The sequence below is a fragment of the Nannobrachium achirus genome (genome assembly GCF_963921795.1).
Source record: "Nannobrachium achirus genome assembly, chromosome: 16".
Lineage (NCBI taxonomy): Eukaryota > Metazoa > Chordata > Actinopteri > Myctophiformes > Myctophidae > Nannobrachium > Nannobrachium achirus.
The window spans coordinates 60668835-60696700 of NC_137823.1; the positions used below are offsets into that span (position 1 = coordinate 60668835).

Genomic DNA, 27866 nt, shown 5'->3' on the forward strand with positions numbered 1-27866 from the left:
TCGATGAACTGGAGAGAGCGGAAGGTCACAGGGTCTGGGGAAGCTAGGAAGTTGTTTGAGAGGTCGACGGTTCTCAGGGTTTGGGGGAAAATATAAATTTGAAGGTGCGTCAAGGAGTTGGAGGAGAGGTCGATTTCTTGTAACGAGTTGAGACCATTGAAAACTCCATCTGGGATAGACTGGAGAAAGTTGAAGCTTAAATCAAGAGTGATTAATTCCACTAGGTTATCAAAAATAGTCAGGCATCTCCCCTGAGACCAAATGGTCTGCAGTGAACTGCCATGAAGGTCCAGAACTCGTAAACGGTTTGATTGAGGCATGGTAATCTTGCCACTGCACCATTTTATCAAGTTTTTCCCCCGAAGAAGAGTTTCTGGATATGCTTCAGTTGAGTTAAAATGACATAAACATCCCCCAAGTTTGTTAGTCTGTTGTCCTCAAGGTCGATATGGATACTGTTACTGGCAAACTGCATGAGACTGTCTGCCGCGTGTCTGTAATTTGTTGTCTTTCAAAAGAAGATAATGTAAGCTTGGTAGTGACGCAGGAGGACCTAACTCCCGGAGAGAGTTTCCACTTAGATCTAGCATTGTTCATTTGGTAAGTCCTCTGAATGCCCCATATCCCAATGTTCCAATATGATTATAAGACAAGTCTAACACTCTAAGGTTTGACAGATTAGCAAATGTATGAGAATAGATTTCCCCTAAAAGGTTATGTGACAAGTTGAGCATCCGCAATTGTCCTTGAAGACCATCAAAAGCATTTCTAGAGATCTGATTGATTTGGTTCTGTGAAACATTGATTATTATGGCTTCTTTTAGTGGACTAAAAACATGCGGTTGCAAAGCAAATATCCTATTCTTAGACAAGTCCAAAGTTCTCAATGAACTATTCTTGAGGCCTTCAAATGTTCTGTGGTCGGGATCAGGGAGGTTGTTGTGTGAAAATCCTTTTCCCATGGATCCAGATATTATGAGATTATCTATCCTAGTCCCCCCAATCACCCTGAGAAATGTACTCAATTTGTCTGCACTGAACCTATTGGAGGACAAGACGAGTGTCTCAAATGACATCCGTTTGAAAGGATTCCCACATCTTTCCCAGTTAAAATGTGCACCATGCATGACATTAAGTTTGACCGAGTCCAAATTCATAAGTCTGAAGCGTTTACCCTGGAAACCAGCGAGGTCAGCCTCGCATATTTCGTTGATATTGTTCAACTTGAGATTCAACGCTGTTAACTTAGTCATGTTTGAAAAAAACAGAGCAGGCTGGAGTTTTCCAATGCGGTTGCCAAAGAGATCCAATGTCTCCAAGGCCAACAGAGGCTGCAGGAAGCTACCTGTCAGAATGGACTCGTTCAGTGAACAGTAATCCAAGTCGAGGTCCCTTAAATTGGACAGTCCCACGAATGCCTTTGGCTGCAGTTGGAGGCCCACGTTAAAGCCCAGCACCAGCCGGGTCAGGTTTCTCTGTCTGTGGAAGGCGTTGCTCCCGATCACAAGAGGAGTGTGCTGCCTTCCGATGTCCAACTCCTGCAGCCTCTCCAGGCCTGCGAGTGACGTGTCGTTGATCTCCCTGATGTGGTTCATCTCCAAGTACAGATGGGTGATGTGGGGCGGCAGAGCAGGGACCCAGGATAGGTTTTGGGAGGCGCATGCAGCGATTGAGCCATAAATAGAGCAGCCAGGAGGAGAGCAGCTGGACACCTGGTAGGTTAAACACACGACATTTGGGATTTACTCAAATGTAAGAAGAGAGGAGCAAAGAGGAAGACCATGGAAGCTCCAGTAATATTCCCGACCTAAACCCTGTGCTCAATGTTGCTGTAAGTGATATTTTTTAGGTTAAAACAAAAGGTTCTACTGTAGCAATGAGTATCAGAATATAGAGCTATTTAACACTTATTTTAACAAAGACAAATATTTTCCCACATTGCAAAATAAATAAATTGTTTCTATTTTTCAACTTAATTCAAACACATATAATAAAATAAAAAGTTGTGACATGAATAGCATTCAATTTGAGCTTTACCTGCAGGTATACACCAATAAGCACTTGAAGAGCCAGCATCCACATCGTTGCCTCGCGAGCGTATGGAATTTCAACAAATGGGTGAAATTAAATACACATTGCACACTTTAATAAATTATAACTGAGAGACGTGGCATGCAGTCCGTTGTATCTTCCTCTATTCTGTACCGTGAAGAACATGACCCTGCTGTATAAATACCACACAGTCTACTGTCATTTCAACATGTAGGATATTCCTGCTTTATGGGGAAGGATATGTTTTCAGACGTCATTGAGAGGTTCATAGTCCACTGGTGCTTCCACAATGTTCGATTTGTTGTTTTATAAAGCAAACACGTGAAGTGAAAATTGTGTAATTGGCTTGAATGATGGTTGTGACCTAGATTGCATTGTAGGAACTGAGGCTGTCTCTCACAAATGATTTCTTTCCATCTTTTTCCCATTTATATTGTTATTTGAATTTATGTTTATGTCAATACAGTGAAATGTCACAATGACAATTTGTGTCTCTCAATTTACCTCTGTTGAGTCAGTCACAAAGTAAGCAAATTGAATGTCAATAATTGAGAACTGTTATGGAATGTTACAGCATGTTTTAACATTTTCCCCTCCAAAGATTATAGGTGCTTAACACACCCTGAAACTTCTGTCTAGATTTGGTTCAATCTTGATAAAAAATGACCATCGCTTTCCCTTCACCATTCCTCTCAAATGCAGTTGGTATATTTCAATTTAGGAAATATCTTTCTCATAACACGTGATATTATTTGATTAACACATTATTATACATGCAATTCTTCATGGAAAACATGTTTTTGATAAAGACATTCAAAAATGTAGCATCACCTCAAAATTGTATAGTCTCACTGAACAACCCAGAAAGAGTGCTTGCGTGCCATAAACATATCCATGTTGGATACAGGATAGCTTGGCACAAGGGACAACTGCAGGCACCTCAATGTAAAATTGGTTATTTTCTCAAAATAATTATTTTAAAAATGGTTGTTTATGCCCAAAAATGACTAGTTATACAGGTTTTGATAGCAATTTGTTGCAATTTCTGAAATAGACCTTAATTGTCGAATGTTTAAACATGTTCTAATCACGTATAGGCCTACTTTACTTAAATAATGTCCAAATATCAGCATTTTTTTACATTTTGGAAAAAATAGGCAATTTAACACAGAGGTGCCCACTCTTCCATGTTGTCTAACTGTCCTGTTTCTGTTATTTAGAAGGGGAAAAAACAGATGTGTTCTTCAAATATGTTTCCATAAGAAATAGGTTTCCGTATAAGGAGTTGGTCCAGATGCATTGCCTGACCAGAGTGTCCCATGCAGCACTCTGTGACTGTTTGGGTTAGGCTCTGTCTTTGCTATGACCAGTGATTATCATGTGCAGTTGCACTGGGGGATTCCCTCTTTCCTAAATCATTGTTTAGAAACTCCTCAAGAACCACACCAATGCCTCAGCACATTTCAATGATATTCCCATCCTAAATTACAGTAGGTACAAATCCTTATTTCCACTTTCCAGTTGTAATATTCTACAGATAGGCAACCTTAGGCAAGCTAGCATACAACTTTTTAGGTCACTTTTACCAATGGGCTATTAAAGTCAGGATATTTGAAAGGGGAAAAACACTGTGTTCATTAAATGTGTTCCATATTAAATATTTATTGTTTATTTTACAATCCACTTGCTATGAGTTGTTGTATGTCTACTAAATGTATTCTTTGTGCAAATGGGCCAACTGTTTACCATACTACATTTCGCAATTCCAGAAATGCCTCAAACGTCACAACTTATAGTTGATTCATTACAGAGCCTCATGAGTGTAATGCCTCAGATTGCCACAGGGTGGCAGGCCAGTGCACCCAGTTACTGTTGAACTTGATCATCAAAGGATAAAGGCCTAACAGTAAACATAAAGAATTGACTCAATTTTACTACAATAACAAATATTCATATATATAAAAAAAAAAACATTATCCCACTGTCTTTAAGAGGAACTTATAGACATTACTATCTACCCACCTCACCACATCCTATACCCTAAGAAATCTGTATAGCACTAGCAGAAACCCATTATCATGATCATGATGATCATGATTGAATGATGATCATGATCATATAATTAACTACAGCCCTACATACAGTTGGAATGGTAAAATACGTTCGAATTTCAGCCAAGAATTCAATTTAACGTGGGCGAAGTCAGCCCAAATGACCTAGTATTGACCCATTGTGTGTGTGTGTGTGTGTGTGTGTGTGTGTGTGTGTGTGTGTGTGTGTGTGTGTGTGTGTGTGTGTGTGCGTGCGCGCGTGCGCGCGTGCGCGTTTACTTATCGCATATAACCGCTGAATTTCACGACTGTTGGAGTTTGCAGTTTAGCCAAACAGGGAGAAAGACAGACACAGAGGGGCTTGAGAGACACTGATGCTCAAATTACCGATTAAACGCATGTCCAATTTCTTTTGTACAATTGAATGGCTGTTTGAGTTGGCTGTCATTCATTCACATATGGGGTCTATTCTATTCTCAAAGTGAGGTCCGGGGACCCCCAGGGGTCGTTGAGGGAGTTCCAGAGGGTCCCCAGCTAAATGATAGTTAAGAACCAAATGGATCAAGTCATCAAGAGTTAAATGAATAAACATTGATTTTACAAATTTGGTCTCAGAGATAGAAATGCCAATATGCTATTAAATGGGGGTCCGTAGGCTAATGCATGTCAAACTGGGGGTCCTTGAAATTAAAATGGTTGGGAATCACATTCACTGCTAGAGCTGTAAAAATCATATATTTTCAGATGGGGGTCCTGCGGGCTAATATAAGTGTCAATTTGGGAGTCCTTGACATGAAAAGGTTTGAGAACCACTGGAATAACTGTTTTGAGTGCGTTGGCTGTCATTCACACAGTAGAAGAGCCATACTCTGCCCCTGGTGGGCGAGGTTACTCTGCCCCAGCTCCTTGGGGTGGTGGGAGGGAGCACGGCGAGATGGGAGTGACTTTCTTTAAAATTTTGTAGGCTGCACCACCGATTCAGAAATACACACACAGTCACACACTGAGAGTCAGCAGAAGCAGCAGCCGGTATGGAGGGTGAGGAACACGGCGTGTGCCGGGGGAAATAACGGGACGGGACTCAGACAGACGGGGACATAATTAGCCTACTCCACACCAATAAGGGGAAGCGGACAACGTTGACAGAGAAACAGAAACTAGGCTACAGGCAGCTCGAGTCACACACTGTCTGAGTGTTGTTGATGTTTGGAATTGGCCACGAATACCTGCCCCAAATAGTTCTGGTGAGTAACTGACTCCTTCTCTCTCTCTTTCTCTCTCATAGACCATTTTGCCTGTTACTGTGTTATAACGGCGTTATGTGAACGGCAGAGTTAGTTATTATCACAGCTAGAGAAAAGTGAGTTGAGTTGAAGAACGCATTGATTCCGTTCCGGGGAACAAGGTGAACAGGGAGTTAAACGTTAAAACGTTTTTTTCCCCCTGCAACATGGCCGCTCATATGTCACACTGACTCACACTGCTTCCTAGCAGAAAGTAGGCAGAACTAAAAGTAGCAACACAGTAACGACTTTTTCAATGGGCTCTTCTATGTGTGACTCATGTTATGATGAGGAGTCCTGTTTGGGACCTCGTAACATTGTTGCAGCATGAGTGTTGTTTGTTGTTGGTGAAGCTTAACGTTACACAAATGCCAAAGTTCTGATAGAAATCATTATGTTAAACTCGGATTTAATGTTCTTAAACATTATGCCAACACCGTAGCGTACATAATGGTGGTGTTCTTTTGAACTATCCATGCTTCATAATTCATATTCTATTGTATGACTTTAGATTGCTAGAAAAGGGTTAGTGAGTTCCTGCCAGAGGTTAAAGAAAGTCAAGTGAAGGTGCCTGCCTCACCTATAGCAGTGCTTTCACTTGTACAGTGATGAGTGCATCATGTGCATGATAACCTGCACACTGACAGCTGTTTGTAGTCCATCCCAATTAAAAAGGCGGTAGGTATGAATTAAGAGCTGTCATAACAATCAGAAAACCTGCAGCTCTCTGCTATTATTAGTGGGTTGGCTTAAAGCGATCCCTGACTAATACGACAAATATGCCTTAATACATTATAATTGTCCTCTATAATTACAATGTAAAATTAAAAACACCTTAAATATTTTATTTCTTCTAGAAATATCTAATCTTTCACTCAATAGGGGAAATACCTGTCGCAAGTTGATGATGTCATAAATGTAATTTGTGATCTATCCCTATGGAATTTATGGAATGCATGTGCAAATAAAAACAAACGTAATACTTCCTATGGTTAATATGAGCATCAAATCAATATTTCAAATGTGTTTGTGGTTTATTTTGCACATGCATGCCATAAATTAGACCACACATAACATTTATGACATCATCAACTTGCAACAGGCATTTCCCCTATTGACTGAAAGATTAGCTATTTCTAGAAGAAATACAATATTTGAGATGTTTTTCATTTTACATTGTAGTTATAGAGGACAATTATAATGTATTAAGGCATATTTGTCGTATTTGCCAGGGATCACTTTAACAGAATTATCGAAACAAAGCGGATAAAAGCGCCAAACTTTTTCTGAGACTTCTTTAGGACCTAACGATGGATTTTAGCCTTGGGTACCACACTTTATTTTGATGTTTACCCGTAGAATTATCCATATCAAGTTGGGCTCCCATCGACTTTCTATAGGAGGAATCCATTGCAAGCATTTGTTTTGCACAAAAAACTTTCCTTGGGCCAGAGATGGACCCACAAAACGATGGTTTAGTGATGTATGATGTATGAAGTCATTACTTTTCACAGTTTTTTGGGTGTTTTTGGGGGCAAAGCAACCACACTATATAGGATCCTGGGAATGATGCATGATGTGCTTTTTTTAACCCTCTTTCAAAAGAGTAATTCCAAGTGGAGGAAATAATTTGAATGAAACTAAAACGAATAGAGAAAGTGTAAGAATAGAGAAACTGGGTCTGTGATCCTATAACTGTCCCCTCTCATCCTCTACAGCTCCTCAGCTTGATGATGATGAAGCATAATAATGTGTATTTCCCCCCCAGCAGTCCAGTGTGCAAATTGTTTACATTTTATCAAGGCAGATTGTTAGGAGGAAACAGCAATTACCCACCACCACCACAGACCTTTCTTCTCCTGCTGCAGTTAAAGAGATACTCACACAAGCAGCACTACGATCACTTTACTACTGTGCAGGTTTGCAGTTTGACGTTTTGTATACAGCACAATGATTCCTTTGAACCATTGTTTAAACCAGGTTGTGCAAAACTGACCCATTGGGCTGCTAAAACATGTCATGGTACCAGTCCTGTAGTGCTTTTACAGAAAGATATAGTTTTTGAGTTGTTGTGTAGCATTTGTTGTTGCAGAAATTGACTTGTATGCACATCATAATTATAAGATATGACTATAGCCATAATCTGATTCTGATTACATAAACAAGATTGTCTAAATTTTGCTTCATTTGGACATCTAACTCCATGTGGCCAGCATGTGACGTCAGTCATCATCTATGACATATCTATGACACATGACTCTAGATTTGGACTCGGTTTCTTCCCGATCCGAGACTGTTTGACTTCCAGTATAAATGTGTGAATTTCTCATGTGTTTGATAATGCTAAAAGGAAAACACAAAAAGCCCTGAGGCGGCTTGTTTCCGTTGTGGTCCTGTGTATTCAATTCATCAAGACATACAATACTACGCAAGAGATCATCAATACTATAGGAGTACAAGACATTTGGCTGATCTATCCTGCGATTTCCATGATTAGCTCCAGACAAACACAAAGACAGACACACAGAACATCTTAGCTAAACACTCACAGTGGCAGATATTAGAGTTCATGTATCGCACAACACAAAGTCAAAACTGTAGCAGCTCCAAGTATGTACATTTTGTTTAACATTGAGGACATGTGATGGAGACAATTGAATGACGATTCTTATTCTCGTTTTCACGTTGCATCTTTATCTTTCTCTCTGTGTCTGTCTCTCCTCTACCTCAGCTGTACATTGAATCTGTCCTGGATCCTGTGATATAGTATAGCCCACTCTTCAGCACTAGCAGGTTAGGATGCACTGCTGCATCTGTAGTGTGATGTGAGCATGAATGTCTTTGGAATGTTCCCGGCTTGTGTAGTAAGTAAGCAGCGCAGGGATGTGGGTGAGTGTGCACGTGTGTGCATGTGCGTGTGCATGCACAACTGTGCATTCATGTGTGCAACCAGATATGTGTTGTGCTGTTCATACCTGTCTATATTCACCTCCGGGTCAGCCAGGGTGTCTCTACTGTAATGTAAGGGTCAGGGGTCAGAGGTCAAAGCAAGGAGAGGACCACACCCAGAGACCTACGCTGCCCCGTAGATTAAGCTCTATATAATTATAGTTGTTTGACATGTAGTCAAGAATGCAGAGAGAATGGATGTGCTATTTTTTACATACTATACAACGACAACGACGAAAAATATATCGTCGTTGTCAGGTGGAAACCTTGTATGTCCAAAACTCTTCCATTTGCATTTATCATTTTAAAAATTATTTAAACTAGTGAAAACAGCCGATCTACGCGAGGCGTTGTGTGATTGTAGATCGGCTGTTTTCACTAGCTTTGTGCGACAGCCTTGTATGATGAAGCAGGGCTTTGCTTTGCGAAAAAGCTTACACATTTGTAACTTGGAGATACGAGGTTTCTGCCCGACAGTGACGATATAATATATAGTTTGTTTGAAAGTTTTCACCTACTGTATAATGACATGCCCAAAACAGAGACGCCAGGTTGAAACCTTAAAGTGGTTCATAAGATTAATGATTGATACTTTATTGAGTTCAGTTAATTTATTATTATAGTAATATATTACATGACTCTGCTGTCAGGCTGAAACCTCTTAACTCCAACATGTTCATTTTCGGGAAAGTGGAGTTAGGAGGTTTTGACCGAAGGGCTTTTTACTACTTTCCATTGGTTCAATATTATTTTAACCAACACTCAGCTGTAAAGGATGTTCAATAGCCCTGATTTATGCCAAAATATCAATATAAATTGAGAAACGGACCCAATTACCATAAGTAACCATAAGTGGGGCGGCAAAGCTCAGGGGTAGAGAAACCGTTATTAGAGCACGAAGGGTTCCCAGTTCAAATCCGGGCTCCCCCTGAGTTAATGTCGAATGGTCCTTGGGCAAGACTCTGAACCCCACATTGCTCCCGGTGAGCAGGTTGGTGCCTTGCATGGTTTCCTCCGCCACCGGTGTATGAATGTGTGCGTGAATGGGTGAATGTAATGCACAATCTCTGTAAAGCGCTTTGGATCAAAAGCGCTATATAAATGCACCATTTACCATTTAGTAACCAACCTCGTCTGTTACCTGGGTTACGATATGGTAGTTTACGGGGAAATGGCTCTCAGTGTGTGTGTGTTTAAATTTAAAGCCTATCTCATCCACACACATGCACTATGGGCAGGTCCTGTCAGGCCAGACGATGAGAGTAGAGAGCAGCTGCAACTGGTCATGTGGTCAAGGAATGGTAAGCGTGTGTGTGTGTGTGTGTGTGTGTGTGTGTGTGTGTGTGTGTGTGTGTGTGTGTGTGTGTGTGTGTGTCACCATTGGATTTCAGCTCTGACTCTCGACTCTCACTCTGAAATAAGTCTGTGGATAGATACTGTGCGGGAATCCTTAAGACACTATTCCGTCTTCGGAATTTTAACATTCATTTGTGTGTGTGTGTGTGTGTGTGAGAGTACAATTTGTGTCGTCTATCTAGCCTTACAGGTGCGGCGCCTGCATAAGCATAATGATGATGATGATGATGATGATGAGTGTGTGTTTTTTGGGCAGGGACTGGTAATGCCCAGGTGGTCTGTTTGGGTGGTCCGCACTGATGAGAGAAATACACACACTTTTCCTCTATGTCCTCCCACCACATGGGCTCTACCCAATGTGTGTGTGTGTGTGTGTGTGTGTGTGTGTGTGTGTGTGTGTGTGTGTGTGTGTGTGTGTGTGTGTGTGTGTGTGTGTGTGTGTGTGCGTGCGCGTGCGTGTGTGTGTATGTGAAGTTGAACGTCCTTATTTAACACTAACCAGTAACCACTTATAATATAGAGAATGTGCGTAGTCAACCATGCTTCCTGATCTGTGATAAAAATAGATTCTGTGATTGACATCAGGGATACTCAGCTATGTTGCCATGTCTCCCTAGTAAAAATATATTTTTTACCTTTGGGATTTTTCTTTCTGTAAAGTCCCTAGTAAATACTGGTAGTCGCGGGCTGCGATTCTTTTGGTCTTGTTTGTAGCAAAAGTGTAGTTGCTTATTTGGGATTGTTTCCTAATGTTGTTTAAGCCAGTGGTTCTCAAACATTTTCATGGCAAGGACCCTTCTGTGTCTGCCCTTCTGAAAATATTTTGTGCCATAGACTCCCATACAAGATTTGTGTTCCAAACTTTCACTTTTTTCCAAGATTTTCTTTGAAAATAATAGCAAGCTCACAGCACATCGCATTGCTCATGTGGCTTATAGCACGTAGCTTCTTTTGGGCTTGTTTTCATTGACCTGGTTGCTTATTTCTCCAGCAAAATCTGGAAACACTGATACTCAGTTAGCTACGACCTGGGGAACCACTTCTGGAATAGTGTAAGAGAACACGGCTGAGTTTGATTGATAAAATAACATTAATTCTCATAAAATACACATCATCTTCCATTGTTTGTCCAATCTCTGTCTGCATACTATCTATTTACACATAGGGCTATATATCTGCTATTCTTGCTGAATGTTAGACTATTATGTTATGCCCAGAATCGGAATACTGACATTTTTCTGAGTATCTTTCACTCAGCGCCGGCTTTTCATTGTACAGAGCAAGACTAAACATGGAGTCGTCAGTGCTGCTGTACACCATTATGAAAGGCTAGCATAACCTTCCATGAGTTCAAATCAAATTAAAATGTTATAGCTTTGCACCTGCTATTATAAGCTGTTTGAAAGGGATGACTGGGAGTGTGGGATCTATTATCTTATACACGAGTAGGCCTACAATGTAGGCCTAATCTAAAACCAAATAATTTTGCTATTGTGTAGGCCCTACACAATATCAAAATTATTTGGTTTTAGATTTCTGAGATGCTTGAAGGTGCTGTGCATGAGTCCTACTTTCAGGTGAAAGTATCTATTCAGTACATGTATGAATGTGTGTATGCACATTTATGTGTGCAACTGTGCATATGTCTGTGTGCAGTCTTAATAGCCTATTTATGTTAAGTCCTATGTAGCGTTGATCGTTCATAACCTGATTGCCTGATGGGATTAGCCCTTACTCCTCTTGGTTCATGTTTTGCCATTCAAAAACCTGATGACCTGGTGGGGAAGTAACTGCTATGCAGCCTACTGCCCTTGGCCATGGCCATGTGGATGTGGAACCACTTGCCATATGCTAGTATCTGAAAAGTCTGTGGATGTGGAGGCTATGAAGCTTTGATGATTCGACTGGCTTTGCAGACACAACATTTGTCATCTGTACATGTCCTGGATGGAGGGAAGCTCACGTCTACTGGAGTGCTGGGCCAGTACAGTTCCCATACTGGGCAATGATGCAACTGGTCAGGATGCTCTCCGTGGTGCCTCTGTAGAAGGCCTGTTCGACTTTCGGCTCCATTCCAAAGTTCTTCAGTTGCCTTCTTCACCAGGTGGCCAGCAGTGTGCTTGTCCCATGCAGTTCCTCTGTGATGTGCACAGTACCGTACGCAGAGGGACTTGATGTTGCTGACCCTCTCCACTACAATGCTGCCAGTTTAGATGAGCTTGTGCTCTATTTCAGTCCTCCTGTAGTCCACGATCAGCTCCGATTGTTCACTTGGCAGTTGGCACCATTTTATGAGGTTCTCTACCTCTCACCTGTATAGGTCATCTCATTGTAACACCACAACATTGAAGCAAGTGGGGAATAATTTAAACCCTACACGTATACTTCGCTGGCTCCGGTCCCCCATGCAGCTCTATCCTTGGACCATTCCCTTTTCCCTCTACACCAAATCTCTGCGCCGAAAATAGCAGATCTACAAGCTCACATGGCTGTTTTCACAGAATGTTTTCCTATTTGTGGCACGTCTAGAATAGGTACACTGAATTAATATTCACCTCATCAGACTAGCAGGCTAATCACTGGGCAACACCGGTCTTAGCATATCCTTGTACTGTAAGTAAATGTAAGTACGTACATTTCATTTATATAGCACTTCTCACAGAGAATAACTCAAAGTGCTTCACATACAATAAAAATACAACAATGACAATTACTGTACAATAGAACTCAACACAAATAAACAACAGTCTTATTACAGGGAGGACAACAATCAGTATCAAAATTCAGCAAACGCATGCCTGTACATAAACTGATCACCGTAGCCAACCTTTTATATACCAGATTTAGTGATTTATTTAACTCAGTGTGTATCTATTTTCCCCACACAATGGCTGTGGTTCTCAGCATCTTGTTGTAATGCCTGTCGATGACATCAGGACCAGGAAATGTTTGAGAGGGTGAAGTGATCGCAGCCACCTGTCAGCTGCAGGCTGGATGAGGCCTGTGGGATGTCACTCCTATACAGAGTCTATATTAATAATAATAATAACTTTCATTTACTATATCACACCTTTGACAAATAATTATTCACACACACAAAAACATCAGTCTGAAAATATCTAAACCAAGTAACAGATATGGTATTGGTGTTCTTTACTGTACAGTATAAGGAATTTAATTTACCCACAACACCATGATTTCTGCAGGACACCAGAACTCACAAAAGAATTTAAGAGAATAAAAGACATAGACATAACATAACATAACACAATTTGTAATCTAATCTAAATACGTTGTTGTCATACCTGCTACTGCTTGAACATAATTTTTAAAGCAAACATTTTAACTCAGATATTTGATTCTAGGGGTGCCTGGAACAAAATATTTTGAGATGGATGTGTCCGTGGCCAAATACTTAATCTTGGGGGTCCTTGACGTGAAAAGGTTTGAGCACCAAAATACAGCAACATAAGTTGTTTTCTGATTTAGAAGAAGATATCTGTATTTGACTCGGTCTTAATGGGTTAAGTGGTCAAGGTAGCAGTGGACCCCACTGGCCCTGTTGCCTAGGTTACCTGCAGCGCTGACTCGTGTTACACCTCGTCGCTGTCGGGCAGAAACCTCATATCTCCAAGTTTCAAATTTGTAAATCTTTTCGCAAAGCAAAGCCCTGCTTCATCAGACAAGGCCATCGAACAAAAGTAGTGAAAACAGCAGATCTACGAGCACACAACGCCTCGCGGTGCGAGGCGTTGTGTGCTTGTAGATCGGCTGTTTTCACTAGTTTAACTCATTTTAAAAATTATAAATACAAAACCAACGGTTTTGGACATACAAGGTTTCCACCCGACAACGACGACCTGTTGGTGCTACAAAGCTAGCGGTTCTGTTTGCAACGGAGGGAGCCACGTTCATTCACTCCAGGACCACAGCAGGACATCACACCGTGACGAGCAAGAATAGATTATTGTGAACAACTCATATGTTGTTTCACCTCCCCAACCTGGAGAAAGATGTTTATGCCTTTGAGTAGGGGTGGGCGATATGGCGATAAATATCATTGAGACGATACAATGTCTCCACGATATGCCTTTTCAGAGATATCGTATATATTGTGATACAATGAGGGAGCCTTGTAAAAAATCCTGTTGAATATTTTATAGATTCCTTTGCAGAATTTATTTAAACCTGTATTTTTGTCTAAATCAGTAGTTCTCAGACTTTAAAATGCCACGGTCTCACCTTAACTCTGACAGTATACAAATGAAACCAAATGGACCCGGTCTGTTACACCTACTTACCTTGTAGGTGGTTGTACTGTTAAGTAACTTGAAAAATAACCATAAAAAACAACATGACAAATAATCGTGATAAGTGATAGGGTGATATTGTGATATTATATTTTTCCATATCGCCCACCCCTACCTTTGAGTGTCATATTTGATCAATTCTACTGAGTATAGAGCGGGGGTCAGCAACCCGCGGCTCTAGAGCCACATGCGGCTCTTTAGCGCCACCCTAGTGGCTCCCTTGAGCTTTTTAAAAAATGTATTAAGGGAAAAAGGGGGAAAAATATATATATTTTTTTAGTTTTAATATGGTTTCTGTAGGAGGACAAACATGACACAAACATTCTTAACGCTTTCCGATGCTGTAAAAAATGTGTAGAATAAATATTGAATTTAATGCTCATTATGTATTTGTAGCCTACTTAGTCATTTTGACAGTAGGCTAATATAGCTAATATAGACTTTTAATATACTGTATTGTCACTGTCGGGCAGAAACCTTGTTATCTTCAAGTTTCAAATTTGGATGTTTTTTTTTTCGCAAAGTAAAGCCCTGCTTCATCATTCAAGACTGACGCACAAAAGTAGTGTAAACAGCAGATCTACAAGCACACAACGCCTCGCGGTGCGAGGCGTTGTGTGCTTGTAGATCGGCTGTTTTCACTAGTTTAGTTCATTTTGTAAATGATAAATTACAAAACAAAGTTTTGGACATACAAGGTTTCCACCCGACAACGACGATATATAAGGCTTTTATATTTTTTTTGCGGCTCCAGACAGATGTTTTTAGTTTCTTTGGTCCAATATGGCTCTTTCAACATTTTGGGTTGCCGACCCCTGGTATAGAGTATACTGACTTGTAGGTCTACATCAGTAGGTACAGTAGCTACTATGGGAAAATAATGCCATTGGTGTCTGTATACAATAACAATATACCAAACTTTATGCACATGTACAGCTGAGGATGCTTTTTACATTCTCTTTGCTCTTTTGCCTTTTGCACTCTCTTTCTTTACAAAGTCATTATTACTTATTATTACTTATTATTTTTTTTATCTTTAGATGTGTTGTTTTTTATTGTAACATATGTTTTATGCCCATATATGGAGATCCCTATATATTATCAATATTAAGGACATTATTAAAGGACATAATGTTATCAATATTAAGGACATATCTGGGAATGCCCATATATGGTCATGTTTTGACATAACATTGTTGACTAGACGACCTCGCCCTTTAGGGCGACGTCGCATGTCACCCTGAGGTGTCTTACAAATTATATATACTAGACCTTACCCGTTCAAAGATATGTGCTCCAAAATATGTGTGGGTTGTGGGGAAAGTTACTGTAACTGGTGCGTGCGTGAGAATATGTGGGAGCATCATAATGTAAGGAGCAGCCCATGGAGGAGTGTATATTTATGATGGATACAAATAATTTAACAGCAAAATTAGGTGAATAGAGGTATGGCAGGGGTTGACACTAAGGTCTCAGAGGCACTTGCCCATCGGGCAAGTACAGGTCATGTTCTGCTTGCCCGAAGGTAATGCCCACTTGCCCGAAAAGTAAATCGTCCATTATAAAATGATAGGTACGATTTTAATTACTGCTCAATTTAACACTTATTTCTTTACTTTCTGGGGCTGTGCGATAAAATGTCATACCTCAATACCTCCAAATCCAAATACCAAATACTTTAGCTATGATTGAATATGTCTATGGTTTCACACTTGATATTTTATATTTTTAAATGTAGCAACAGTAAAAACAGCACATTATAGGTAAATAGAGCTCTTATTTTACATTCCACAGACCAGAAGACACAGTGCACTGGCCATGTTCAGGTGTTTAGACAGATATCTCGTGTTGTGTTTATAGACATTTGTGTCCCCTCTCAAATGAGCACTTGCCCTGTCGGGCAACCTGAAAGCCAACTTCACCTGCCCTGACGTTTTATTTACCTGCCGGGGGCAGGTGGGCAAGCCTTAGTGTCAATGCCTGGGTATGGGGATGTATGCACTTACTCCACATAGTTTTTCCATACCCGTTGAAAGATGACCCGGTGCATGCATGACCCATGCATGCAGAGAGAGAGAGAGAGAGAGAGAGAGAGAGTCTCTTCACTGCAACATTCCTAACTGTGAGAGAGGTGTGTGTGGGGCTATGGGATCCCATGGCCTGGAGGAACGGACCGTAACCCTGACAACAGGCTGAGCTGAACAGGCTGTGCTGTACAGAAGTGGTGAATAAATAGCTTGAATTTGGTAAAAATGGAAATCGGGCTCGGTCACCGTCAGTATAATGCTAATGGCCAATGCCATGTTAAATTTGAGATCAGTCGCTGAAGCGAGTGAATAGATAATGCATTTTGTGACTGACTGACTGACCTCCTACTGACTGACTTCTGACTGACCTCTCTCTCTAATTATAGTATGGATATTCCAACACTGCATTGTCTGAAAGGAAGCCGAACAAAAATAGGTTTTACTCTTATGTACCTGCATGTACAAAAGACGTAACAATAAAGTACAACCTTGAACCTTGAACCTTGAACCTTGAACATGTAAGCGATACAAAGGCTGTGGTGTGGTGTCACTCAACAGGGCAGGGCTTGTAACTAGTTTTATTGATGTTTATCATTTATTGTCTATCATTTTAATTGTATGGTGGTGTTGGGATTGTTTATGCATTGTAAGTCATGATACCCAATTGTGTTGTATAAATGAACATTTCAGTACGAAGTCAGAATTATAATTAAAAATGCAAGTTGAAAAGAAAAGTACTAGTAGTTAGACACTTCCATGCGTGTTACCATGCTATCCAATGTGATGACCATCAAGAAAAGAATTGGACAAAAAGTCGCAAAACCTATTATCAATCAGTCATTTGATTAATCAATAGTAATCAATCAAAACGAGTAATCGATAGTTGCAACCATGTGCGTGGGGTCTTTGGATAGACTCTGTCAGTTTACAGTTTACAGTTTAGGCATTTAGCAGACACTTTTAATCCAAAGCGACTTACAATAAGCAGATAACATCACAATAATAAACAAGATAATATGTCAGTACATCATCAACAATATAACAAATGCAAATGGATATCTATCTAGAAAAAACACAATATAATCAAAGTTCTAAAAACCTAAAAAAACAAAAACAAAACAAATGCTAACTAGCTTCATGTGTGGTCATTGATTTTTTTTTCTGTAGTGCTAAGGGTTTAGGTGGAGTCTGAAAAGGTGAGTCTTCAGTCCACGGCGCTCAAAGAGCCTCTGACATGTCTTTGTCCATAGAGTAAAAAGACTCAAAATCCCTTTTTCTCTCTTTTCTCTCCTCTAGACGTCCTTTTCTGTGAACCCACTGTCCTGTGTGACCCCCTAACACAGAGAGGTGAGACCCCACACTCACACACGTACGTGCACACACACACACACACACACACACACACACACACACACACACACACAAAGATTGTCCCTTGTGAGGATCCACATGTACATTTCCATTCAAAATGCATTATACTAAACCAGGGGTCTTCAACGTTTTCAGGCCAAGGACCCCTTAGTTGAGAGAGAGAGATGAAGCAGGGACCCCCACTACCTTATCATAGATTCCATATAGTTTCATTGTTTGACAGCACAATCATCATTCATCAGTGTATTTTGGATTCATGTCAATTTGTGTTTTCAGATATTTAACCACTTGAACTGTCAATACTTAGTCTGCTCTTTTCCCCCTCTACACCAAAGCTCTTTGCCAACGATAGCAGATCTATAAGCTTGTAGATCTGCTATTTTTGGCTAAAGTTCTCAGAATATGGACACTAGGTTTCAAGTGGTTAATATAAAAAAGAAGAAAAAAAGGTTTCTATCACTCAAAGATTTGGAGGACCCCCTGTAGTAACTCTGAGGACCCCCTAGGGGTCCCAGACCCCCGGTTGAAGACCCATGTACTAAACTCTTTAATTAGCCCAGAAGAGAAGATGTGCTCTACCCTTCATTTGGAGTGTGTGTGTGTAGTTTGTTTGGGTATTTGTTTCCATATACCGGTAGCTCAGTAAATGGCAGCCACAATAAAACACCATGGTGCTACCAGATGACTAAACTACACACACAGCCTGTTGCTGACTGCCACATGATCGTCACTGTCGGGCAGAAACCTTGTATCTCCAAGTTTCAAGTTTGTACGTTTTTTTCACCAAGTAAAACCCTGCTTCATCACACAAGGCTGTCGCACAAAAGTAGTGAAAACAGCCGATCTACAAGCACACAACGCCTCGCGGCGCGAGGCGTTGTGTGCTTGTAGATCGGCTGTTTTCACTAGTTTAGTTCATTTTTAATATGATAAATACAGAACGAACAGTCTTGGACATACAAGGTTTCCACCCGACAGCAACGATATATTCTCTCTCCCTCCCTCTCTCTCTCTCTTTCTCTCTCTCTCTGTCTCAATCTCTGTTATCCAACCATGCAGTTTCTGCCACCCAGCTTCTCTTCCTCTTTCTATCTCCAACACCGCTCTCTTTCCTTTCTCCCTCTCCAGTCCTTTTCTCTTTGCCACCCCCACCTCCCCTCTATTTTTGGTCTTTCTATAGCAGGGCATGGCTGTAAGGGCAGACTGTATAACATGGTCTTTCTATAGCAGGGCATGGCTGTAAGGGCAGACTGTATAACATGGTCTTTCTATAGCAGGGCATGGCTGTAAGGGCAGACTGTATAACATGGTCTTTCTATAGCAGGGCATGGCTGTAAGGGCAGACTGTATAACATGTCAGTAGCAGACAGACAGACAGGCTCCTCGCCCTGTGCTGTTCCCACATAACCCATGTGACGGAAATAGTTTTAGTTTCACACTAAAACCCTATATCGATACACAAATAGGTTTTTGCATGAATACGTCACCACCATTTGTTAAAGTTGTAGGGCTGTCACAATTATTACATAATCGTCTAATCGCATTGGACATAATCGCAATTATTTTGTGATAATCGTCATAATCGTTTACATGTTGAAAGATGTTTATGTTCAAACATTTAAAAAATAGTGGAAATAGCAGATCTACAAGTTCACAACGCGTTGTGATGCGACGCATTGTGAGCTTGTAGATCGGCTATTTCCACTATCAATGTTCCTTTTAAAGTGTAAAGTTGTGAAATATGTCCTTCATTTCTTTCTATATTTACCTGTCATATCTGCCATGTGCAACTTCAAAGCCTACAAGCCAAACAAAAATGTAATTGTCAATGACAAAAACACAATTAAATCGTTAATCACAATTATTTGAGAGACAATTAATCATCATTCAAAATATCGTGACAGCCCTATAAACGTGTGTATTTTGATTGCCACTGAAGTAATTAATAAACCGTTCTTAAATCCATCCATCTCTTGATTTCCTGTGTCCTCAGAATGGATGCTGTAGTCTCTTGTTCAAGCTAATGATTCCTTAGCCACCACCACATAATTCATTAATCATTGCTATTTCATATTTAGTTAAGCCTGTCCAATACTACTACTAGCGACATGGGAACCTCTCGCCGCTTCAGATACAGTATAATACAATATTCCCACTGTGATTTGTGACTCATCTTTGTGACCTCGACCCATTGGTTGTGAACGCACCAATCAGACGGTGCCATAACTTAGCCCTAGCTAACATGGCTGCAGGGAGTAATTGCAGGAAGGGTAATTATATCTGAGGGTTCCAAATATTCAGGGTTAAAATAGAAAGCCAAGACTCACACCAAATGTTCCCCCATGTCAGCTGTACAGACAGACAGACAGACAGACAGACAGACAGACAGACAGACAGACAGACAGACAGACAGACAGACAGACAGACAGACAGACAGACAGTGTTGTAAGCAGCAAGGTCAGGTTAGAAATAACACATTACACAATGACTCTTAGGTAAGTGGTTAGCTAATGAGATCTACAGTATAGGCTATTTGATGATTTTGCCAGCTAAATGTAATTAAAACATTCACATTTGACAATAACATAGAAACGGTTCTTCTTATCCAAGGCCAGTTTATTTAAGCATCAAGTCCGATTCATAGCTGACCAACAAGCTCACAACGCAACGTGTTGCATTGTGCTGCTATTTTCGGAGCACGACGGAGCATAAATTAGGCTTCAGTAGAACTTTAGGCTGATAGACCTGACAATTCCCACTGTCAGACAATCATTGTCCACAAAAAAAGCACTGTCTTGGGTGCTTGTAAAATAAATCTGAGCATTTACTACAATACTAAATAAAAATGTACCATTATGTTCTTTTGAATGTTTAGTCACTCACCACTCCTAATGCGCTTCAATAATAGAATTGATATAAAGTATGGTTAACGGTCACAATGTTGTTGCGACCATAGGTCGCAAGTTTACTATGAAAACAGCCACAGCTTGTCCACAAGCTCACACTGGATTGCAACGCGTTATGAGCTTGCAGCTCTGCAATTTTTGAGCGGTGGTCACAACGCTCCTATACGTGGCCGTGTGTGTGGGTATGTCTGTCTGCCTCCTTGTCTGTCTGTCTGTCTGTCTGTCTGTCTGTCTGTAGCCTGTCAGTACCTTTTTTGACCACACATGTTAAGGGAGGGGCGCTGTTGTTCAGGCCAGACCAGACAGACACACACACACACACACACACACACGCACACACGCACACACACGCACACACGCACACACACACACACACACACACACACACACACACACACACACACACACACACACACACACACACACACACACACACACACACAGGATGGATACCAGTGGCGCCTAACATCACAGTGACATCAGAGCATGATGTCAGAGCGGAAAAACCCATAGACGGTAAAAATGTGTACACGGAGGGACGGACGGACGGATGCAGACAAGCTGTGACATTTCTCATAGTCTCATAAATCAGGTTTTATCTGTGAAAGACTATAGCCAAAAAAAGTTAATTATTTCAAAAAGTACAGTTAATTGGTCCAGAAGTTTGAGAGGGCCCTGGACAGACACTATAGATAGACTCACAGAGCCTCATATAGGAGGGTACTTGTTCCAGAGCCACGCCGTCAAAATTAAATGTCCGGCCTTAATGACATGCCCAAAATAGGGACGGCGGGTTGAAAATGATTAAGCACACTTTGAACCCAGAGACTCATCATCATGGCCCCTGCAGGCTTCCTTCTGCTGCATAAGCACACTTTGAACCCAGAGACTCATCATCATGGCCCCTGCAGGCTTCCTTCTGCTGCATAAGCACACTTTGAACCCAGAGACTCATCATCATGGCCCCTGCAGGCTTCCTTCTGCTGCATAAGCACACTTTGAACCCAGAGACTCATCATCACGGCCCCTGCAGGCTTCCTTCTGCTGCCCAGAGACTCATCACGGCCCCTGCAGGCTTCCTTCTGCTGCCCAGAGACTCATCATCATGGCCCCTGCAGGCTTCCTTCTGCTGCCTAGAGACTCATCATCATGGCCCCTGCAGGCTTCCTTCTGCTGCCCAGAGACTCATCACGGCCCCTGCAGGCTTCCTTCTGCTGCCCAGAGACTCATCATCACGGCCCCTGCAGGCTTCCTTCTGCTGCCAGCGCTAAGCAAGCTGCTCCACAGGAGGAGGCGATGGCGGTGCGTTGCTCAAAGGCACATAACGTCCCTGTCGGGCAGAAACCTCGAATCTCCAAGTTTCAAAGTTGTACGTTTCTTCGCTAAGTAAAGCCCTGCTTCATCATACAAGGCTGTTGCACAAAAGTAGTGAAAATAAGCCGATCTACAAGCACACAACGCCTCGCACCGCGAGGCGTTGCTTGTAGATCTGCTGTTTTCACTACTTTTGTGAGAGAGAGAGAGAGAGAGAGAGAGAGAGAGAGAGAGAGAGAGAGAGAGAGAGAGAGAGAGATTGTCGGAGAGAGGAGGGATCCTCTATCCTTCGCCCGGGCGTCCTTTGTCTCGGTGGAGCACAAAGTCTCCTGGGAGGCTCTCAAATCCCCTCTGGAATGTGTGTGTGTGCAGGGGCGTCACAGGGGGGGGGAGTGGGACTGAGTTACTAGGGCCCAAGGTGGTGGAGGGGCCTTAATTATTTTATATACTTTAGCTATTGAAACATACAGTAGCAGATATACAAGCTCATAGACTATACAAGCAGATATCTGCTATTTTTGAAAAGTTGTGAAAATGTGTGCAAATCTTTGAATATTATGTACTTTTTAAGCAAACATTTGTAACTCAAACTTTGTTTCTGGGGGGTCCCTGGGACTATATATTTTGAGATGGGGGTCCATGGCCAAATACATAATACACATTTTGGGGGTCCTTCAAATGAAAAAGTTTGAGCACCACTGACATAGGTTTTTCAAAAAAAAAAAACTATGTCAGTTGGTGCCACGCTGTGAGCTTGTATATCTGCTATTTTTCAATAGTTAAAGCACAAAATGTGAGTGAATCCTTGTACCCATGGGTGCAGAATTTGGTGCGACACCCCTGTGTGTGTGTGTGTGTGTGTGTGTGTGTGTGTGTGTGTGTGTGTGTGTGTGTGTGTGTGTGTGTGTGTGTGTGTGTGTGTGTGTGTGTGTATGTGTGTGTGTGCCCCTTGCTTTTTGCTGGAGCACCCTACCTATCTCTTGGAGAGAGTGTGATGGGGGGGGGGGGGGGGTAGGGGTTGTCGTGTCTCTGTATTCACGCAAGGAATGCAAATATTTGCAGGGGGTGGAGGAGAGGGCGAGGATTGTATGACCGTTACCATGACGACTGATCAAATCTCCACACTTTTTTTTGTTCGTGGCTTCTGACAGTGGCATTTGACAGGCACTCCATCTCTCTCTCTCTCTCTCTCTCTCTCTCTCTCTCTCTCTCTCTCTCTCTCTCTCTCTCTCTCTCTCTCTCTCTCAAACCATCTGCCTTTAACTCCACGTTGTGCACTTGTTAATTTCTCCCTGAACAACAAACAGACGGTCAGATTTCACTGGCCAGCAGCGGCCGCTCAGCTGCTGGCCTGCTCCCATGATTGTATTTATTTACCAAAACACGCAGCTGATCTCCTAGTGACCCCCGAATTAGACTTGAGTTAATGGGTCCTCCTTCCTTCCTGCCAATGGATGGGTTTGTGCATGTGGTTGGAAAATTAACATGAAAACAAGCAGCCTCCCCCTGGCCAGCCGGGGCGCCTGATGGAGGGGGAAAGGAACTGGTTGGATAATAACATGTTCCTTCCATGCGATACGTCCAAACCGGGGAAATACCCCCTCCTCTGTCAGGTGAACAGAAACAACTTGGACTACTCATGCACAAGAAGGAAGCATGAGGTCAGTCCGTTGTCTCCCCAGGCGTGGCAGAGGGAGAGCAGAGCCCAGGATTACATAGGCAATTGGCACTGGGTGAAAATGTGGGATAAAAATATATATAAAAAAACATGAAAACAAGCAAGAAAACACATTGCGGAAAACTCATTTGGAAAGATACTTGTCGTATAAGTTTAGGTGAGAAAGGAGAGAGACAGAGAACGTTTGTGCATTCATCTACACCAGGGGTCTTCAACAGGGGTCCGAGACCCCTAGGGGGTCCTCAGAGTTACTACAGGGGGTCCTCCAAATCTTTGTGTGATAGAATTGAAACTTTTCTTTTATATATACACTAGCTTCCATATTCTGAGAACTTTGGCCAAAAATAGCAGATCTACAAGCTCACAACGCGTTGTGAGCTTGTAGATCGGCTATTTTCAGCAAAGAGCTTTGATGTTGAGGGGAAAATGAGCAAGGTCAAGTTTATTAAGTCTTGACGGTTCAAGTGGTTAAATATCTGAAATACACATGAATCCAAAATACACTGTTGATTATGCTGTCAAAAGATGAAACTATATGGAATCTATGAAGAGGTTGTGGGGGTCCCTGCTTCATCTCTCTCTCAACTAAGGGGTCCTTGGCCTGAAAACGTTGAAGACCCCTGATCTACACTACACTACAGTACTGTGCATGCACATACATGTCTATATGACTCTGTGTGTTTTTTAATGAGTATGTTTGTGGTTAGTGTTTGTAACGCACGTGGGGTCCGGGTAGCTCCAAGGCACCAAATGGACCCCGGCAGCTCCTACTGTAACTCCTGTAAAGTTCAACAAAGGAAACCATTGTACACTATCAGAGTTGTGAAATAAGACACCGCTCATCCGTTAACTAAAGGCTTAGTTGAGGTGCTGGAGCTGAATAAAAACTGCATGAAACAGGACAAAGTGCAGCCGCACACGGACGAGTCCTTGTACGCCTGATGAAGGTCACACGACCCAAAGCTTGCGTTGAAGCAGTAAGCCACAAGAGGCATGTGGTTACCTGGTATTTTATAACGGCTGAGAGGCATGGTGAGACACGAGGCGAAGCCGAGTGTCTCCAACCCTCTCAGCCGTTATAAAATACACATAACCACATGCCGTGGCTTATTGCTTTTCGAAAACGGTTACAATATGGCAACATGAAAAATCATAGACATGTACCAATTAGGCTTGTCACGATACTGGATTTCTAACTTCAATACGATATTTTCAAATATTGTCAAATATTAGAGGCAGAGATTGTGAAAATAGCTGATCTACATGCTCACAACGCCTCACGTTGCGAGGCGTTGTGAGCATGTAGATCTGCTATTTTCACAATAGAAATATGTTTTCTCTTAGTGCTCGTCAGGGTGGGGGTCCCCAGTTAAAATATGATTATTTTGGGGGTTGTGGCCTGAAAAGGTTGAGAACCACTGTTGTCTAAGTAATGTGTTGCTCCCTCCCCTGCAGGATGGTGATGGAGGAGCGGGGGGAGAGAGGAGACAGAGGGACCCCAGCGGCGGAGAGGAGGCAGATCTTTGCTGAGCTGGGTGAGTGAGTGGCCTTCCTGGTTGTGCCTTTTGCTGTTGAAGTCGGGAGATACACCGTAACTTAGTTGACCCGGTCTACACCCTTTTTCCCTCAACACCAAATATATCCTTGCCGGAAAATAGCCAATCTACAAGCTCACATCGTGTCGCAAGGCGACACGTTACCAGCTTGGTAGATGTGTCTATTTTCAACAGATGTTTCCCCCCAGAATATTGATGCAATGGTTCATGTGGTTAAACTTCTTCAAAGATGGATGGCCGGTCTCACAATTTAACTACACATTGGTTGCAATTTTACATTTGACATATTAATGTAACATTTTTGCTAACTAATTTTAATATTAGCAAATAAATTAGATCATAAAAACAGCCACGGTGGTGAATATGCATATTTTGGAAAAAGTATGATGCGCTCGTTCAGAACACACTTCAGAACCAGAATCTGATTCAACTTTAGTATCATGTGACATCACACAGGTGTAATAGAATGGGAGGAAGTCATTTGTTGTAGGGAAGAGAGAATAGAGAAGAAAAGAACAGCACACAACACAGAGCAAGTGAAATAACAGGAAGGCACAGACAACTCATGTTCAATGTACATATTAAGGTGCATGATGGTACATATTTATCTATCTGGGGGCGGCATAGCTCTCTTGCACCCTTCATAGCATGAAGGGTTCCCGAAGGGTTCCCAGTTCGAATCCGGGCTCCCCCTGAGTTAATGTCGAAGGGTCCTTGGGCAAGACTCTGAACCCCACATTGCTCCCGGTGAGCTGGTTGGTGCCTTGCATGGTTTCCTCTGCCACCGGTGTATGAATATGTGCGTGAATGGGTGAATGTAATGCACAATCTATGTAAAGCGCTTTGGATAAAAGCACTATATAAATTTACCATTTATCTGTTCATATTTACTAACTTGTTTATTATTCTCTTATGTATTATCCACAGCGGAGCAGAACTTTGACGAGATACGAATGTCCTCGTATCGAACGGCCTGCAAACTAAGATTTGTACAGAAGAGATGCAACCGTGAGTCTGTCTCCTCCTTCTGCTGCCTCCTACATCATAGACTAGTTTACCTACTCCTTCTGCTGCCTCCTACATCATAGACTAGTTTACCTACTCCTTCTGCTGCCTCCTACATCGTAGACTAGTTTACCTACTCCTTCTGCTGCCTCCTACATCGTAGACTAGTTTACCTACTCCTTCTGCTGCCTCCTACATCTGTCTACTCCTTCTGCTGCCTCCTACATCGTAGACTAGTTTACCTACTCCTTCTGCTGCCTCCTACATCGTAGACTAGTTTACCTACTCCTTCTGCTGCCTCCTACATCTGTCTACTCCTTCTGCTGCCTCCTACATCGTAGACTAGTTTACCTACTCCTTCTGCTGCCTCCTACATCGTAGACTAGTTTACCTACTCCTTCTGCTGCCTCCTACATCGTAGACTAGTTTACCTACTCCTTCTGCTGCCTCCTACATCGTAGACTAGTTTACCTACTCCTTCTGCTGCCTCCTACATCGTAGACTAGTTTACCTACTCCTTCTGCTGCCTCCTACATCGTAGACTAGTTTACCTACTCCTTCTGCTGCCTCCTACATCGTAGACTAGTTTACCTACTCCTTCTGCTGCCTCCTACATCGTAGACTAGTAGCTTTCTGTTCTACTGTTGTTGTCAAAGGGACTTTTAAGCCCCTTTTCCACTGACATGGCCAAACACCACACCACTCCACACCACCCACTTGTGTCAGGTTATCCACTACAAGGACCTGGGTAGAGTGGTGTGAAAGTTGTACTAAACATGGTACTAAAAGGTATCCAATCTAGAGTAGGTCTGAGCTAGGCCAAACAGGGCCAAACACTTCATAATGACTGATCACTTTTCATTTAGACCACCAGGATATAGTTGTAATAGATGATAATAGATTCTATTGTGTTATAACTACTATTATAATCTATTATAGTGTATTATAGTTATCCTAGTAATACATTGATACTTTATTGTGTGTTATAATCACAGTTATAATCCATTATAGTGTGTTATAATTAGAATAGTTGTACGGTAATTACAAATTTATATTGTATTATAATCACAGTTAAAAGAGTCAATTTGTTTCTTACCGATAGGGGTGCTTTTGTGTAATGGAAAATGTAGATATGTTTATGTGGTGTGGTGTGGTGTCATGTAGTGTGGTGCTAAATCTTCAGTCGAAAAGGGGCTTTAGTTTTTCTTTTTCTTTTAGTTTTTTTTTTTCACATTACATGCAGAGAGCTCTTCAGTTCAGCTGAGCAAGCAACCAGCGAGCAGCGCCGTTGGTATTCTTTATTGCGGTCCCAATATGGAATGCTAAAAATGGCAATAACATGTTTGTGGTTGACTGAACTTCCAAAAGAGGGTTTCTGTTCTCCCCACATTGAGTGAAGATACGTGACAAATCATGTGACAAAACATGTCTACTCTAGGATGAAAGATTATGGTTCAAAGATTGTGAATGTCAAAGATTGTAAAATGTCTTTTGAAGGGTTGGTTTAGTTGTTGCTGTTGTGTGGCCATCCTGCCGTTCTTCCCCAATCTTTGAGACCATCCTCATCTTATTTATGCAATTATTAATTTCAAGGGGCATCACAAGGGGGGAAAGTGGGACTGAGTTACTTGGGCCCAAGGTGTAGGGGCCTTAATTACTTAGCTATTGAAAAATAGCAGATATACAAGCTTACAGAGCGGCACCGAGAGCCGCGCTGCGAGCTTGTAGATGCTGCTATTTTTGAAAAGCCATGAAAATCTTTGAATATAATATGATTTTTTAAGCGAACATTTGTAACTGAAATTTTGCTTCTGGGGGATCCCTGGAACTAAATATTTTGAGATGGGGGTCCGTGGCCAAATACATATCATTTTGGGGGTCCTTCACATGAAAAAGTTTGAGCACCACTGACATAGAAACATAGGTTTTTCAAAAAAACTTCAAAGGCTTGCACAAATCAGATCTATAAGCTTGCAGCGCGGCACTCGGTGCCGCGCTGTGAGCTTGT

At 41.8% G+C, this 27866-nt stretch overlaps 2 protein-coding genes across 6 annotated transcripts in view; one reads left to right on the top strand and one right to left on the bottom strand.

The window, feature by feature from the left end:
• Positions 1 to 336: 336 nt before the first annotated feature.
• LOC308300410 (toll-like receptor 5) lies at positions 337 to 2225 on the bottom strand. The gene is made up of 2 exons (XM_080744235.1): positions 2038 to 2225; positions 337 to 1712 (listed from the first exon to the last, which is right to left on the bottom strand). Exons 1-2 carry the CDS (start codon positions 2080 to 2082, stop codon positions 594 to 596), a joined length of 1164 nt encoding a protein of 387 aa, XP_080600361.1. The 5' UTR covers positions 2083 to 2225; the 3' UTR covers positions 337 to 593.
• LOC308300409 (dystrobrevin beta-like) overlaps positions 1621 to 27866 on the top strand; it is a 75769-nt gene continuing 49523 nt past the window's right edge. For 4 of the 5 annotated variants that reach the window (XR_013962820.1, XR_013962821.1, XM_080744233.1 and 1 more), the window contains exons 1-4: positions 5137 to 5347; positions 17325 to 17375; positions 24753 to 24832; positions 25781 to 25861. Coding sequence is in view for 2 of the 5 variants with exons in the window: in XM_080744233.1 (XP_080600359.1) it covers positions 24754 to 24832; positions 25781 to 25861 (160 nt within the window). In the remaining 3 variants the exon portion in view is untranslated. Of the gene's footprint in view, positions 1716 to 5136; positions 5348 to 17324; positions 17376 to 24752; positions 24833 to 25780; positions 25862 to 27866 lie in introns of those variants that run through there. The other variant, XR_013962819.1, reaches the window with a different exon arrangement.